Genomic DNA, 15,971 nt, shown 5'->3' on the forward strand with positions numbered 1-15,971 from the left:
GGACCACCACCTCTCGGACCAAAGCTGAACTCGCCTGGACACAGGTCCCACCGCCCCAGCACCACCTGGGAACTGGAGGGGGGGCGGGGGCGGGCTGGAGCTAATTAGCATCCTTTTTAATTACCCCTCACCACACCATGGAGGAAGAGGAGATGGGGGGGGGGGGGGGCAAATGGGGAATAGCAGGAATAACCACCCCACCCCGGCCTCTCCCTCACCCTGGTTTTTTTTGTTGTTCCCCTTTTTTATCCCCAAGGAGAAGGTGGGTTTGGACCCAGGTTTTTTTTGGGATGAGGGGGGTGGGGAAGGTGGGGAGGGGGGGGGGAAGTGTCAGGGCTGCCCCAGTGATGGACTGAGTTCGGGTAGAAAAGACACCGGAAAGAGGTGAAAAGAAATCAATAAAAATACAACAAAACCCAAGAACCACCAACAAAAAAACCAGCCCCCACACACCCCACAGAACAAAACCAACCCAACCACCACAACGGCAGAAATTAAACCCGAGCCTCGACACCGAGTTCCCCCCCCCCCATTTCCTCCCACCCCCCCACCCCCCCCTCCTCTCCCAGGTCAACGTTTCCCGGAGGCTCCACCAATTTAAGGATGTATAATAGTTTTTGCTTCTAGTTTCTTTATTTTGTATAAAGGAGAAACAAATAAAGTATGTTTTTGTGTTTACTGATTATTTATTGTACTTTTAGTCATCGGAGGCTCCGATTTTTTTTTTTCTATTTGGGAGGGGGGGGTGGCTCCATGGAGGTGGGGGGCGGGGGGGGCGAGAGGATAGAGGGGGAGGGAGGGAAGGAGAATGGAAAAGGAAAAAGAAGGGGAAAAAAAGAAGTTGTTTTCTGAAAGCGTCGTGGGTTTCCTGTCCCCGCTGCCTCTTGCGGAGGCTGTTGGTGTGAATGGCTCTTGTTGTTCAATGTGAATAAAAAAACCTTTTAGTTACCTGCTGTTCAGTCACCTGGTCCCTTTCATTTGGTGGTTTGGGGTGGGTTTTTATTATTATTATTATTATTATTATTATTATTATTATTATTATTATTATTATTATTATTATTATTATTATTAATTTGATTTCTTATTAAGACCACAAGAGAAGCCAGCGGGGCTGCCCTGCTCCCCCTCCTCCCCACCCGGTCCCCACAGCCCTGAGCAGGGTTTTTGGGGAACAGTCCCCCCCTTTTGCTTCCCTGGCTGAATCTCCCTTGGTCCCTTAGGGTGGGATGGGTGCCACGACCCTTGCACAACCCACCTGAGACCCTGGGAACCCCCTCCCACCACCACCACTCCCATCACCAGCACTGAAAATGGGGGACATGACCCAGCTCAGCACCTTTCCCCACAGCTGGTGCATCACCTCTTCATGGGGTGGGGGAGGTGTTGTGTGTGTGTATCCCCCAAAAATCCCCCCCCCAGAGGCACCCACAGACCTGCTGGCAGAGAATGCCTGTTGGGGGGAGCCATGGGAGGGCCAAGGGGGTCAATTAGAGCTGTTGGAGGGACACCAGGGAGGACAAACCAAGGCGGGGGGGCATGAACACCAGCAGCAGTTTTTGCCCCATCTGCCCTGGTGGGCACCAAGGGCAGGCAGGGGGGGTAACCCCCCCATCACCCCAGGCTGCCTCCCCACTCCCTCTTGCTTTCCCTCCCTTGCTTGCTGAGATACAAAACCAAATAAAGTCCAAGACAGGCTGGAGCTCCGAACTAATATTTAAAATGCAAAATCATGGCAGAGTTTCCCCCCCCACACTTCCCTCCCCATCTCCTTGTCTTGCAGTAAAAAGATATAAACAGAATAAATTACCTTCCCTCTCTAGCTTACGAGAGTCCCTCTCTCCTGACCTGAATTTTAAGTCCGGGCTTGGTTGTAGCACAGAGCACCAATGATTTATGAAAAGCCAGCCACTTCTCTGCATATTTTCTCAGTTCAGCCAAGTGGTGGAATTTATCCTTCCTACACCATTACCAACATTAATAACAGGGTGGTAAACGAGCTGGGCTGGGCCAAGCCCCAAGGGAACCTGGGGCCACCACAGAGACACCAAAAATCTCCCCACTCACCCAGCAAAGCACCTTCTCCTCTTTTAACAGGTGGGGAAACTGAGGCAGGAGTGCAGCCAGCTGCTGCCTTCTGCTCCAGCCCTTCCAGGCTTGTGGGGGTTGGGAGGTAACGGGTGCTTCTCATGAAGGCAGGGCAGTGTGGTGCTAAATAACATCCTCCCAGCATCATTTTGAGTGTTATGAAATGGATGACTAGGTCACTGGCTGCTGCCATTATTATTATTATTATTATTATTATTATTATTATTATTATTATTATTATTATTATTATTATTACTCCCCAGGCACACACCTGAGGGCCATTTCCAGCCTGCTGGGGCACCCCAGCCACAGGCCCTTGGCAGGGCACAGGCTGCAGGAGGGATTTGGGATGGCACTGGTGTCCTCCAAGCTGCCACCTTCCACACAAAGCCTAGGGGGCTGTGTCCAGGAGGACAGGGCTCTCTTGGAGGACCCATCCCACCATTGGGTGCAGGAGTCAATTCTTCCCCCAGGTCACCATCTGGGGGCTGCTGCTCCCTGTCCCTGCAAACACCCACCTGGGGCTTGGCTCTGGCAGAAGGGACCCGATGGGTCCCCATCACAACCAGGGTGGGGTACAGGACCACAGCTGAGACTGGGATCCCCATGGCAGGCTGGGTTCCCATCACCCCAGCAGTCCCGGGATGCCACCAGCACCCTGGGCTCACCCCTGGCTTCCAGCTGCAGGGTAGTGTCCCACCATGCCCAACCCTGGCAGGGTGTCCCCCCCGCCCCGGGTACCCTGCACCCCCATGTCCCTGCCAGGGCCATCCAAAACCCAGTTCTACACCCACAGCTGGCAGCACCCAAAGCCTGAGCATACCCTCATCAAGGCAAGGAGGAGACAAAGCTCACTGCTGGGGTGCTCAGGGGTGTCACCCCAAACCCTCGTGCCCTTGTCACCACCAGCAAAGAACCCCCATGGGACAGTGTTGGGGACACATGAGCTCCCAGGCCCCCAGCAGAGCAGCATCCCCCCTGGGAACAAACTTCAAAAGCTGTTGGGCAAACATCAATGCTATTCTATTTTTTTGCCTGACCTTTTTCCCTTGTTTTTTTGGTGTTTTGTTGTGTTTTTTTTCCAGAAAGGGAAGGTCTGCAGAAGGTGGAGAGTAATCAGGTTTTGGTCCTGGGATAAAAAATGGCTGGAGTAGGTTGTGCTGACTCGTTATAATTAATCGTGTCCCTCCTAATAGGATTCTCCAGACTTTGGTTCTCCCTGGAAACACCTTTTTACATAAGATATTGTTCACCATGGAGTGGTGGAGTTTTGATTTATGGGGTTTTTGGCCTCCAAGAAGTATCTGGGGGTCTGGCCTGGCCAGTGGGAGGTCTTAGGGGGAGAGGGGGAAAGGTTGGAAGGCAGGGGGGGGTGTTTATTGGGGTTCACAGGTGGGTCCCAGGGGAAAGAGGCTGTGATCTGGGGGGCTGAGCTGGTCCTGGGGCTGCACCCGGGAAAACAGGAATGTTTTGATGTTTTCCATCAAAAAAAAAAAAAAAAGGGGGCGGGGGGAGGAGGCTGAAGAAGGATTTGGGGGCAGGAAAGGGTTCGTCACCCTGCCCGATGTCACCAGGTGATGCCTGGTGAGTCCCAGTGGGAGCAAATCCTCACATCACCGGGACGGGAGGAAAGAAGGGAGAGAAAAGTTGTTGGGGGGGATGTAAAAAAGAAACAACAACAACCCCAGGAGGTGCAACAGCAAAGGGCAAAAAGCAAATGCAGCAGGAGGGAGTGGGAGTGGGGGAGAGCAGGAAAGCCTGGAGGAACAGGGGGAATGGGGAAAAGAGTAGGATGGGGGAGAAAGGGGGATGAGTGGGGCCGCAGGGTGGGCACACAGAGAGAGGTGTGGGTGCACCTGGGAACCTGTGGGTGCTGAACAGAACCGGGGAGCTCTGGTAAATCCCCAGAACAAGCGGGTCCGTGCGTGGTTTTAAGGGAAGGGCACGGCAGGAACGGGAGGAGAGGGTAATAATTAATAATCATTAGAATAATAATGCAGAAAGACAGTAGCAAAGGAATTAGTCAGAGAGGGAGCGCTTGCTAATTGAGGCAGGGAGTCTGGGGAGGGGACCTGGGGGATGGAGGACACAGAGGGGGGTGCCTGATGTGTCCGAGGGGCAGAGCGGGATGTGTGAGCCTCAGGGACAGGCAGGAGAGGCACAGGCAGAGCCCCGGGCCCAGCCCTGCCTGCAGCGTCAGACCCGGGCTCACCCGCGTGCCTCAGTTTCCCCATCCCCGCACGGACGCTGGGGACAGAGGAGGTGGGATGAGCCCGGGGGGGGCCGGCCGGGCTTTGTCACCTCCCCTGCCGGGGGTGGGCGTCACTCCAGCCCCAGCTGGCTCTTCAGGGCCCGCAGCTGGGCCAGCTGGATGCTGCTGCCCCCGCACACCACCAGGGCCACGGAGGCCAGGGGGGTCCGCAGCCGCCCCTCCCGCTGCAGCCGCTGCAACCGCCCCGTGTAGAGCAGGGCCAGGGCGGCCCCGCACGCCGGCTGCACCAGCATCCTCTCGTCATCTGCGGGGACAAGAGTAAGGGAGGGGACACACACACCCCCTGAAACCACCCGCCTGCCCCCATCCATCAGCTCCCCCCCACCCCTTGCCGAGCCAGCAGCCTGACTCTGCCACCTCCCAAGCCCCCGGGGTGTCTCCCCGTCCCCCCCCTGGCCGTGCCCGGCTGGTCCCTGCTCACCCAGGAACCGCTCCACGGCTCGCACAGCCTCCGCGTCCTCCAGCACCTGGGAGATCACCTGGCACTCCTGGGCACACTCCAGCGCCCGCGCTGCCACCTGCTTGGCTCCCAGGCACTTGGCCACGCTGGGACGGGAGGGAAGGAGGAAAAGAAATCAGGGTGGTCCTGGGAGACCAGGTGAGCTGAGACCGGCCCAACTCGTTGCAGGCATGGCCAGTCCCAGCCAGCCCGGCTCACCTGGTGATGTCGGGCAGGGAGACCAGCCTGCCGGCGGCCAGCGCCGTGTGGAAGCTGTGAGCCCCCCGGGTCTCAGCGGCGACGATGGGGACATCCTGCCAGCCCACCTGCTGCAGCCCGGCCACCACGCCCGCCAGCAGCCCCCCGCCCCCCACCGACAGCAGGATGGCGTCGGGTTTGGTGTCCAGAGAGTCCTTCAGCTCCTGGACCAGGCTGGCGTGACCCTGCCTGCGGGGTGAGGGAGGGGGTGGAGGATGAGGCTTAGGGGAGGGGGCGACCCGGATCTGGGGGCTGGGGACAGAGGGGGCAGGAGCTGAGGCCTGGCAGCACTCACCACACCAAGGGGTGGTCGAAGGGGTGGATGCTGACCCAGCCCTCTGTCTTGGCCAGCTCCAGGGCTCTCTGGTTGGCTTCATCCCACACCTGGAGGGGGTGGCAACAGGGGTTCAGTGGGGGCAGAGCCAGCCCGGAGGTGGGTCCCTTCTGACCACAGGGCCGGGGGACATCAGAACCCCCCCCCCCCGGGGTGACCTTGCCATGATGCCAGGGGGAAGGTAATACAGAAGGGAGATGATTCAGGATGGGGTTTGCCATGCAGATCGCAGGGGGGGGGGGGCTCAGCCCCTCCCCAGGCTCTCCCCAGAGCCAGGTTTAGGGGGGCAGGGGCTGTCACAGACATACCTGGCCAGAGACCTCCACCTCTGCCCCCAGCTCCTCCAGCTTGCGCACGGTGGCCGCGCCGGTGGTGCTGGGGACCACCACAGTGACTGGCAGCCCCAGCTTCTTGGCTGCATATGCTGCTGCCAGACCTGCATTCCCCCCTGTGGAAAGCGGGGGGTCAGGCAGGGCTCCCCACCCCTGACCTTCCCCCCCCACCCTGAGCTCCCACCCCCAAATCCAAGCCCAATTACCAGAGGAGCAAACGAAGTGGCGACAGCCCTTCTTGGCAGCCTGAGAAAGGCAGAAGGGAGGGAGGGGGTTTCAGCCGTGTCCCCTCACCATGTCCCCCCATAAGGGCTCCAAGCAGGGTGCCCATGCCCATGCTCACCTCCTGGCAGAGGTGGCCGATACCCCGGATCTTGAAGGAGCCACTAGGCTGCACGTTCTCCAGCTTCATGTAGACCTTGGTCCCTGCCACCTTGGACAAGGGCAGGCTCTCCAGGAGGGGCGAGACGATGTGGAAGGGCTTCTCTCCCCCGCCGAGCTGGGCTGCCATGGCCCTGCCACCGGGTGCTCTGCCAGGGAGAGGTGGGGGAGGCACTGGCTGTTCCCTGCCAGGACCCCCCTGCTGCCCACCCCAGGCTTAGTACAGGGCACAGGAGCCCCTCAGGAGGGACAAAGCTGTCCCCAGTGTCCACTCCCAGCCATAGGATACAGCAGCACCGAGCTCTAGACTCTCCCTGCTGGAACCCCAGGACAAGCTGGGCCACTGTCTCCTGCTGGTCCCCAAGCCCCCGGTGTCACCAGGTTCCCCCTGCACACCTTGTCCCCTGACTGAGCCAGGGCCACCCCACGGTGGGGTTTACCTGGCGTCCCGTGGGGCTTCACTGCCTGTCCCCAGCTCCTCGCCCGCAGCCGCCCAGGAGTTTGGGGGACAGAGAGGAGGGAGAGGTGACGTTGGCCGTGCCAGTGTCCCCGGGTGCCCATGTCTAGCGGGGCAAGGGGCAGGGGTTAAAGACTGTCCTGGCCCCGCCTGTTTGCTGAGCTCCAGGCAGGTTTTTCCAAGCTGGACCCGTGCCGAAAGCACCCAGCCGTGACCCGGGCACGGCGCCCGCTGTCCTGTGCAGGGACAGCCACGTCTGTCCCCGGCAGCCAAGTCATATCCCGGCATGCCTGGGTGGCCAGGAGGCAGGATGAGGAGAGGCAGCTCCCAAATGACTCTGGGGGTCCCCAAGGGTTTTCCCCCACCAGCTGGGCACAAGCACTGGCTCTCCTTGGCTCCATCCAGAAACACGTCCCAGCAGATTTGGGGACTTCGCCCATTTGACCCCGACTCCCGGTGTAGTGAGGGCAGCCTGAGCACCCCAGATACCCAACAGGGACCCACCATCACCACCAAACGAGCCATCACACCCTGCCAAGTCCCCCACCCCAGGCCCCCCTCCAAGCTGCATGTCCCCAGATGGGGATTGGCCCTGCCAGGTGGAGAAACCCCCCAGGATGAGCCCCTCACAGCTCCTGGTGGGCCAAACCGGGCACACTGAACAGGGGGGACATGGGACAGGACAGTCCCTGCACAGCCTGGTGCCCCATGAGCATCCCTTGGAGACAGGGCTGCCCAGAGGGACCCAGCCAGAGCCTGGCCAAGCCCTAGGGTCCAGCAGCACCCGGGGGTCCCCAGGCAAAGCAGGCAGAGCCCCCACACTTTCCCCAGTGCTTGTGACCCAGCCCGGGTGATACCTCCCAGGGTAAGGGTCCCCCTAGCACATGCCCTACCTCTGCCTCTGTCCTGGCAGGCAAGGAGGAGGAAGGTGGGCTCAGGAGGAAGATCAGTCCAGCTCCTCCCTGCACGGAGGAGTTCAGGGTTTCTCCTTGGCAGTGTCTGAAAGCAGAAGCACTTTGGCACGAGGTTAGTCCCATCCTCTTCCCTGGTGGCCTCAGGGGGGTCCCAAGGGGGGGGCTATCACACACGAGCTGCCACATTCACATGACACAGCCCTGATGCTGTGACACGTGGGGTGCACTGGGAACCCTCCCACATCCCCCCCTGCCCCAGCTCTGCCCCACTGCTGAGGAGTGAAACAGACCCTGGAACACGGGATTTCAGTCCCCTGACCCAAAGCTGCAAAGCCCCCCCTGGGAGCACCACTGAGGACAGGCACCAAGCAGGGCATGAGCTCCAGGACAGTCCTGTCCCTCACAGACCTGGCTTTTGGTGGCAATGAATTAACTAACCCTGCCCTGCTGCTCACACCATCATTAGGCTTCAGAGTGAACATGCAGCGTGGGCAGGGAGAGACAGAGAGCAGGTGCCTCTGCACTGAGTCCTGCTCTGGGGACATGTGGGGCTGGAAATGTGGGGGATGAGGAGGATTTCTGGAACTGAGGCACCTAATGGGGCGGGGGGGAAAGTACATTTCACCTCCCTCTGAGGTCCTTTCCCACCCCATATCCCCATCTCCATCCCTGCCCCAGGAAAGGCAATGCCAGGCTGTCACCTGGTCACAGCCCCTGGGCAGGATCCCCGGGTGACACCTCAGCCTCAGCCACCAGCCGATGCAGCTGGAGAGACATTTAACCACTTCTGTTTGGTTTTCCACTTGGAAGAAAAATTTTAAACAATAAAAAATGAGGGAAGCAGCAACGCAGCCACCTCTGCACTTCCAGCATCCCACATCCTTGGCATCAATGTCCCTGCCCCTCCTCATTGCCCTGTCTCTCAGTGGTAGTGACCTCCTCCTGCCCAGGGAAACTGAGGCACAGAGACTTTCCCACTTCCCCAAGCAGCCCTGAGAACTCTCACACCACAAGAACCCCAGGGGACACGGGCACAAGCTCTGCCACCCCCCAGCACAACAGGTTTTGGACACCCCACCCTCTCCAGGACACTCATCCCAGCACCCCAATAGCCCAGACCTGCTGCATCCCAGACCTTTGCAGCCCCTCTAGGAGCCCCAGACCCCCCCACCATGTCCCCCAGCGCCGGTGGGAACCTGGTGCCTTCAAAGCACTGCCGAGCACCAGCTCATTAATCCCCCAGTAATGACCTCGTTATTCCTAACGAGGCGGAGCGGATCAAGGGAGCTGCGTAAGAGGATTTTGCAACGGGGGTTTCAGGGCTGGGGGGACACAGGTCGCAGAGGAGGGGAAGACAAAAGAGATGAGGACAGTCACCCCATCCTGGGGGGCGAGCAGTGGGGCCTCCCCCTTCCAGCCCCAAGCCCGGGTTCCCCCCGTTTCGGCAGCTCTGCCCCCACACCAGGTACCCAGCCTGCCACAGCTGCAGAAGCACCTTAGCACCCTGTACCCCCAAAAAAAAAGCCCAGCTTGGCTGGCTGCACACCCTCCCACGGGGGTCAGGAAGGAATGGAGAAGCAGGGAGTACCCCCTGAGTTTGGGGAAGGGGAAGGAAGAAGACCACAGTATATGAGCCCAACCCTTATACAAGACACCAGAGAAGCTCCGCAGAGCACAGAGAACGCACAACCCGCCCCCCGCCTACCGCACACAGACCGCTTTTATTTCTCACCGCCAAACCAGCTCACTTCCCTCCTTCTCCGCCCCTCCCAGGAACCTCCTCCCGTTTCCTGGGAACTTCCCTCCCCAAAACCAGGTGCCCGCAGCACGCAGGGAAACGCGGCGAGGCCGGAGCCCCCCGGTGGTGGGAGGATGGGGGGGGGGCGGGGGGGGCACAGCCCCTTGCACAGCAGTGAGGGCAGAAGCAGAAAGAGCTGAGGGAGGGGGGGGCCACACGACCCTGCACCCCAACCCTGGGGATAGGGGAGAGCCGGGGTGCGCTGAGACCCCCACCCCCTAAAAGAAGTCCACCCCCCCACACACACACAGAACAGATGGATGGATGGTCCAGCCCGGTGGTCCAGCAGCTCAGTCCCAGTGGACCTTGACAGGGGGGAAGGTCCAGAGGTCGGGGTGCCCCATGTGCAGGAGGGAGCTGCAGGGGGACGTGCTCCAGCGGAAGGGGGGCACATCCCCCCACGCCGGGCCGCTGGCGGCCACCAGCCCCAAGGTGGGGACCATCCCCGAGGTGGTGACCTGGAGGGGCAGAGAAAGAAAAAACAACAAGAAGGGTGCAAATCAAGGTGGGAAGGCAGCCCCCCCTCCCCGGGGAGGGAAGGAGGACCCCCAAAAAAGAGGGGAGGTCCGTTTCTGCCCGCTGTGCTGCCCCACCTTGGTGTCGGTGCCGCCGTGGCAGCGCTGGCGCAGGGCGGGGAAGGGGTAGGTCCCGTTGGGGGGGTTGAGGTCAGAGCGGGCAGAAATGGCGTTCTCGGCGTTCTGGGGGGGGTCACAGCCCTCGCACCTCGACAGAGGGTCCCGCAGGTAGTTGTTGGACCTGAGAAGGGGCCGCCGGGGAGAGTCCGTGGGGGGAAAAAAAGAGAAAAAAACATAATCGGAATCTCAGCCTGGTTTGGGTTGGAAAGGGTCTTCAAGATCATCTCGTTCCAACCCCCCCCCCTGCACGGGCAGGGACACCTCCCACCAGCCCAGGTTGCTCCAAGCCCCATCCAACCTGCCCTTCAACACTGCCAGGGATGGGGCAGCCACAGCTTCCCTGGGCAACCTGGGCCAGGGTCTCCCCACCCTCACAGCCAAGAATTTCCTCCTCATGTCTCACCTCAATCTCCCCTCTTGCAGTTTAAAACCATCACCCCTCGTCCCACCAACCCCCTTTGCAAGGGCTCATGGTTTTAAACTGCAGGAGGGGAGATTGAGGTGAGACATCAGGAAGAAACTCTTCACCATGAGGGCAGAAAAGCACTGGGACAGGTTGCCCATGGAGGTGGTGGCTGCTCCCTCCCTGGAGATGCTCAAGGGCAGGTTGGATGAGGCTTGTGGCGTGAGGTGTCCCTGAGGCTGGAACCTGATGATCTTGACGGTCCCTTCCAACCTTCACCAATGTAGGATTTTAAGAAGCTGCGGGGATCCTTGGGGGACGCCCAGGTTGGGTGGGGATCCCCAGCACCCACCTCATCAGGCGGATCATGGAATCCAGGTCGTGGACCAGGGTCTGGTTCCGGCGGAAGATCTGGGCGCGCGGGTTCTTGTCGTAGCTGAACCAGTCGCCGTATTTCTTCACCAGCTCCAGGGTCCCACTGGCATTGAAGATCTCCTCGAAGTACCTGGGGTGAGGAGGGGGGGAAAACCCAGGGAGTCAGCACCCGATGGGTGCCAGCATCAGTTGCCCCCTTTACGGGACGTTGTTGGGGTGGGATGGAGGCAGCTCACGGCAGGTTGTAGCTGGCCCAGTAGCCCTGCTGGTACAGCAGCTCTGTCCGATCAGCCACCACCACCAGGCCCCTGTGGGGGAGGGAAAAGCATCCGTTGGAATAGATGACAAAAATGAAGCCGGGATGGGGGGGTGTGCTGGGAAAAGGGGGCAGCCCTGCTGGAGGTCCCCGCTGCTGGGCACCCACCACCCGTGCACCAGCAGCCCCGGAGAGGCTTCAGCTGCAGGTGGGCAGCACGGGCAGCCCCTGCCCGCGCCTGCATCCCCATCACCACCCAGCTCCCACCCTCTCTTGGGGCTTTCCCAAATTCGCGGGGTCGGAATCCCGGGAAGAAAGGCAACCCCCATGGCTCAGCACAGGAGGTGGTTCCCAGGGACAGAGGGAGCTACTCACGGGATCTGCTCCAGCACGGTGAGCAGCCCGGGCGGCGGGCTCGTCCTCCCCGGCCTGAAGACCTTGTAGTCCACCACCATCCACTGGTTGTTGTACCTGGCATGGAGAAGGGGGACACTGTCCCTCCAGCAGCCCACCTCTCCCAGGGGGGACGTTCCTGCTGCCTGCGGGGACCATCCCTCCGTCCACTCCCCGCTTCCCAGCTCCTCGGGGGGGGTTCCCAGGCTGCTCACGTGCCGCTGTTGAACCGTCGGAAGATGGTGGCCCACTCGGCGCCACTGCGGGCCAGCCGGTTGGCCACGATGTTCCTCAGCCACTCCAGGACGCTGCCCCGTGGGTCCAGGTACTTCCACAGCGCCGGGTTGTTGTTGCCAATGGTGGTCTCCAGTGCTACCTGCAGGGAAAGGAGCGATGGGGTGGGCAGCAGAGCTCAGTGCAGGGGGGGGGGGGGTCAGGGTAGTCCCTCAAGACCGGACCCCCACTCACCAACCCACTGCTGAGGATGTAGAAGTCATCCCCGGAGAAGATGGTGCCAGGGTAGGAGGAAAAGACCTGGACGCTGCCGGGGATCTGAGAATTGCCTGGAGGAGGTGGGGGGGGAGGTGACATCAGGGGAGGATGAGAAAGGGGGTGTGCGGTGCAGCCCCCCAGCCCAGCCCACGCACCGCGGGCCGAGGCGCGGAAGGGCAGCGTGTACTTCTTGATCAGGCGCAGCATGGACTGGTAGGAGGTCCAGGTGTCGTGGGCGACCAGGAGATCCTGATGGGCCGGCAGCAGCTTGAGGAGAGCAGAGCAGGAGCCCGAGCCCAGGACGCGACGTGGAGAAGAGCGGTTCAGGGCAGACTCCAGGTCCTCCAGGTCACCCCCTAATTGCAGCAGGCTGGGGGGAAGTGTGAAAAGGGGGATCAGGTGGGGGACGGCTTGGTCCAGGAGCCAGGCTGGCTCAAGAGCTCTCTGTCCGTCTGTCTGGGCTGGAGGGTGTTTCTCCATCCCATCCTGGTACAGGGGCAAGTACCCCAGCAACCTGAGCAGGGAAGGAAGGGTGAGCAAAGCAGCGGGGAAACTGAGGCAGGGAGCTGCAGGGGGCACGGGAGGCACCCACCACCCAACCCGTGGTGCCGGGGAGGAAGAGAACCTGCCTTGGCTCCATCCCACCCCAGCAGCAGACGACAAACACCCAGAGAAAGTGGGTGAGGGGGATTGGGAGCAGAACTGGGTGTCCCTGGACCTCCAGGAATCGTCCCCATGTCCTCCCCCAGCAGCAGAACCCCAACCCCCCCCACCACCTGTGAGAGGGAGCTTACAGGAAGCCAAAGGGTGACAGGGTGAACCTGCCCTGAGGGAAGTCCAGGAGCCCATTGTAGCTGTCCTCCAGCCCCTTCAGCTGCAGCAGGGCCAGGCGCACCTGTGGGGACAGGGACGGAGCTGGCACTCCAGGGAAGAGGGGTTAGGGATTCGGGGGATTGGGTGCCCCCCTTCCCTCAGGGGATCCAGCAGAGCCGGTGGGTCCCGGTGCTGTCAGCAGGGCCCTGACTCAGCGCTGGTGGCCGAGGGGGGCTGAGCCACCCCTGTGCACCCCAACAGCAGCACCTGAGGCTCCAGCATGGAAGAAACCACAAGTCACCTCTGCTCACCCAGGGGAGGAGGTTGCACCTCCCTGTCGCCCCACCTGGAGCCCGACCAGGACCTTGAGCATCCCTCAGAAAGCCCCAGTGAGCCCAGCAGGGTGTTGGGGGGGGAGGTTCACCCCGGGTGGGGGTACCCCATCCTCACCTGGTGCCAGTACTCAGGGTCCTGCCCCTGCCCCATCTGCTCCTCCATCCAGGCCAGGTTGGCCTCCAGGTAGCTCCGCAGCTTCTCGCAGTACTCGCTCTGGTACTTGAAGGGGCCGCAGTAGCCCACCATGGTGTTCATCCAGTGCATGTACATCAGCTGGGGGACACGGCGGGGGGGGGTCAGACAGGGGATAGGGCAGGGACCCCCTCGCACCCCTGGGGACCCTGGTTTTGGAGGGGTCCCCCCCTTTACCTGCTCGGAGACGGTGGCCTCGGCCAGCCCGGCAGCGTAAGCCTGCAGGCTGTCGTTGTAGGAGGCATTGGTGGTCACCTCCAGGAAGGCCCAGCTGGGGGGGGATACAGGCATGAGGGGGGCCATGGGCATGGGGGGGGGAACATGGTCACTGTGGGGGTCATGGACATGAGGGGGGGGTCATGGACATGGGGGAACATGGGCATGAGGGGGGACATGGGCATGGGGGGGGACATGGTCACTGTGGGGGTCATGGACATGGGGGAACATGGGCATGAGGGGGGACATGGGCATGGGGGGGGACATGGTCACTGTGGGGGTCATGGGCATGGGGGGACATGGGCATGAGGGGGGGTCATGGGCATGGGGGGGGACGGACACATGGTCACTGTGGGGGTCATGGACACGGGGGGTGGGCCAGGACACAAACACGGGGGGGACATGGTGATGGCAGAGGTCATGGGCATGGGGAGGGATGGGACACAAACACAGGGGGGACATGGTGACAGTGAGGGGCATGGGCATGGTGGGGGGACATGGGACACAAATACGGGGGGGACATGGTCATGGCAGGGGTCACGGGCATGGGGAGGGATGGGGACATGGTCACAGTGGTGGTTATGGACATGGGGGGGACACGGGACACAAACACGGGGGGGGACACGGTGATAGCGGGGATCACGGGCATGGGTGGGGGGGGTCGGGACACAAACACGGGGGGGGACACGGTGATGGCAGAGGCCAGGGACGGCCCAGAGGCACGGCAGGAGGTCACGGACGCAGGGAGATGACACAGACATGGGGGTGGACAAGGAGACGGGGTGGGGGGGGGGAAAACACCGAGCCGGGGGAGGGCTGTGGATTCGGCGGTGACAGGAAGGACACGGGGGGGGGGCACACGAGGAAGGGACAAGGCGCTTCAGCCGCCCCGAGGAGCCCCCCGAGGAGCCCCCGGCCCGCCCTTACCCCACGGCCGGGATGCGGTCGTCGAGGCTGGCCCAGGCTACAGCCGCGGGGAGGCGGCCGGGCAGGACGCGGAGCCGCCCCGAGCCGGGCTCCAGCACCACCGACACGTTCCGGGGGGCGGTAGCATCGGGGGTCCCCCCGGCCAGGACGGCGACCAGCGCGACCCCGAGCAGCGCCCGCAGGCCCGACATGGCGGGGATGGACACCGGGGCCAGGGGGGGGTGGGACCGGGGGGCGGGCCCGGGGCGGGGCTGGGGGAGATGGCTTCGCCCCCGGCGTGAGGTTTTGGGGGGGGGTCTCCTTGCCCCTTCATCCTGACCCTCTAACCCCAAACACCACCCCCCCCCCCATCACCGACTGCCCGCACACCCAAGCCCCCAGCCCCACATCCCCAGGGGATGCAGGTGTTTCCCACCCCCCCCACCCCCCCCTTCCAGCCGTGCCCCAACACTGGGTACAACCCCTGGACCCCCCTCGCCGTGGGGACCCCCCGTCGGGTCCATCCCCAGCCGGAGCGGCCCGCGGCGGGGGCGGGGGGGGGGTCTCAGTGAAAGCCTGGCCAGGAAAAGAGGGGCCGGGGGAGGAAAGGAGGGGTTGTGCCCCCTCTGGGGTTTTGGGCCGGGGGTGACACTGAGGTGCCGGTCCCTGTCCCCCCCCCTCAGCCCCCACCAGCCTTGCGCAATCCCGGCCGGAGCCTGTTTATTGCCCTCCCCGCTCCGCCGGCGGGCAAAGTCCCCCGAGGCCGGGATGTCCCGGCGGGGCGGGGGCAGAGGGATCGGAGCTCCCCCCGCCTGCCGTGCCGAATACACCCTGGGATGCCTTAATTTCCCTCTATAGCCCCTCCCGGGCTTGGCTTCACCCCTAACACCCCCGCAGCCTCCCGCCTGAGGCCGGGCACGCTCGTGTCATGCCACAGCAAGGTGCCAGGTCCCACCGAGGAGGGACCGAGCTCTACCCCAGAGTTGAACCAGGACACCCAGCGAGGGCTGGGGGGGCTGGGCCAGGAGCCCCCCCGGGGTGGGGGTGCTGCTGGGGCATCCTGCCGAGGTGTCCCCCTGAGGGACAACGGTTGGACTTGGTCTTTTCCAACCCAAACGATTCCATAATGGAATGGACCTGGAATAGGTGCCATATGCCTGGAGTCCTTCTGGGCAGGGGAGCACCCCTAAAGTACAGGACCTGGGCCATGCAGGGAGCACCAACATTTGGCCTAACCCCCCCCCCAAAAAAAAACCCACCACACTGAGCAGAGAGCAGCAGCTCTGCCATGCACCCCAGTCTGGCCCCCAGCAACAGGCCTGCACCCAGTGGGTGCTACTGGTCTTTGGGTGCCAGGCTTGGATCCGGGCTCCTGTTGGAGACCCTCAGAGCTTGGTGCTGCCTTTGGGTCCTTATTTTCCTCCCTTGGCCCTTTTCCCGGCCACATGGGAGGGAAGAGCAGCGTGTCACTTCAGGGAGAAACTGGCCAGGGTGGGAAATGGGCTCTTTCACCCCAAAACGCTCTTAGGGGCCACATGAACAGTCACACTCCCCTTGTCAGCTCTGGCCGTGGGGGCTTGCCTGGGCTGAGGGGAGGGCAGCGTGGTGGGCTGGGGGCCCAAGGGTGTCCTGGAGCAGGACACAGCCCGGTGAGGAGAGGGACCCCCCTGAGGGGTCCCTGGGT

At 62.2% G+C, this 15,971-nt stretch overlaps 2 protein-coding genes across 3 annotated transcripts; both read right to left on the reverse strand.

Moving 5' to 3' along the window:
- Positions 1–3,086: 3,086 nt before the first annotated feature.
- SDSL (serine dehydratase like) lies at positions 3,087–7,721 on the reverse strand. 2 transcript variants are annotated; one of them, XM_051633628.1, is made up of 9 exons: positions 7,452–7,721; positions 6,542–6,664; positions 6,064–6,250; positions 5,927–5,966; positions 5,697–5,836; positions 5,350–5,438; positions 5,016–5,243; positions 4,779–4,903; positions 3,087–4,601 (listed from the first exon to the last, which is right to left on the reverse strand). In XM_051633628.1, the coding sequence occupies exons 3-9, from the start codon at positions 6,229–6,231 to the stop codon at positions 4,408–4,410; spliced, it is 984 nt and encodes a 327-aa protein (XP_051489588.1). In that variant the 5' UTR covers positions 6,232–6,250; positions 6,542–6,664; positions 7,452–7,721; the 3' UTR covers positions 3,087–4,407. The 2 variants fall into 2 exon arrangements, with proteins under 2 accessions (XP_051489588.1, XP_051489589.1); XM_051633629.1 differs by lacking the exon at positions 6,542–6,664.
- Positions 7,722–9,176: 1,455 nt separating this feature from the next.
- PLBD2 (phospholipase B domain containing 2) lies at positions 9,177–14,525 on the reverse strand. Its single transcript, XM_051633621.1, has 12 exons — positions 14,309–14,525; positions 13,343–13,436; positions 13,088–13,246; positions 12,619–12,719; positions 11,980–12,194; positions 11,801–11,895; positions 11,548–11,708; positions 11,315–11,410; positions 10,920–10,991; positions 10,661–10,813; positions 9,864–10,026; positions 9,177–9,728 (listed from the first exon to the last, which is right to left on the reverse strand). Exons 1-12 carry the CDS (start codon positions 14,497–14,499, stop codon positions 9,561–9,563), a joined length of 1,668 nt encoding a protein of 555 aa, XP_051489581.1. The 5' UTR covers positions 14,500–14,525; the 3' UTR covers positions 9,177–9,560.
- Between the last annotated feature and the right edge of the window lie 1,446 nt (positions 14,526–15,971).

Source organism: Apus apus, chromosome 16 (assembly GCF_020740795.1).
Source record: "Apus apus isolate bApuApu2 chromosome 16, bApuApu2.pri.cur, whole genome shotgun sequence".
Taxonomy (NCBI): domain Eukaryota; kingdom Metazoa; phylum Chordata; class Aves; order Apodiformes; family Apodidae; genus Apus; species Apus apus.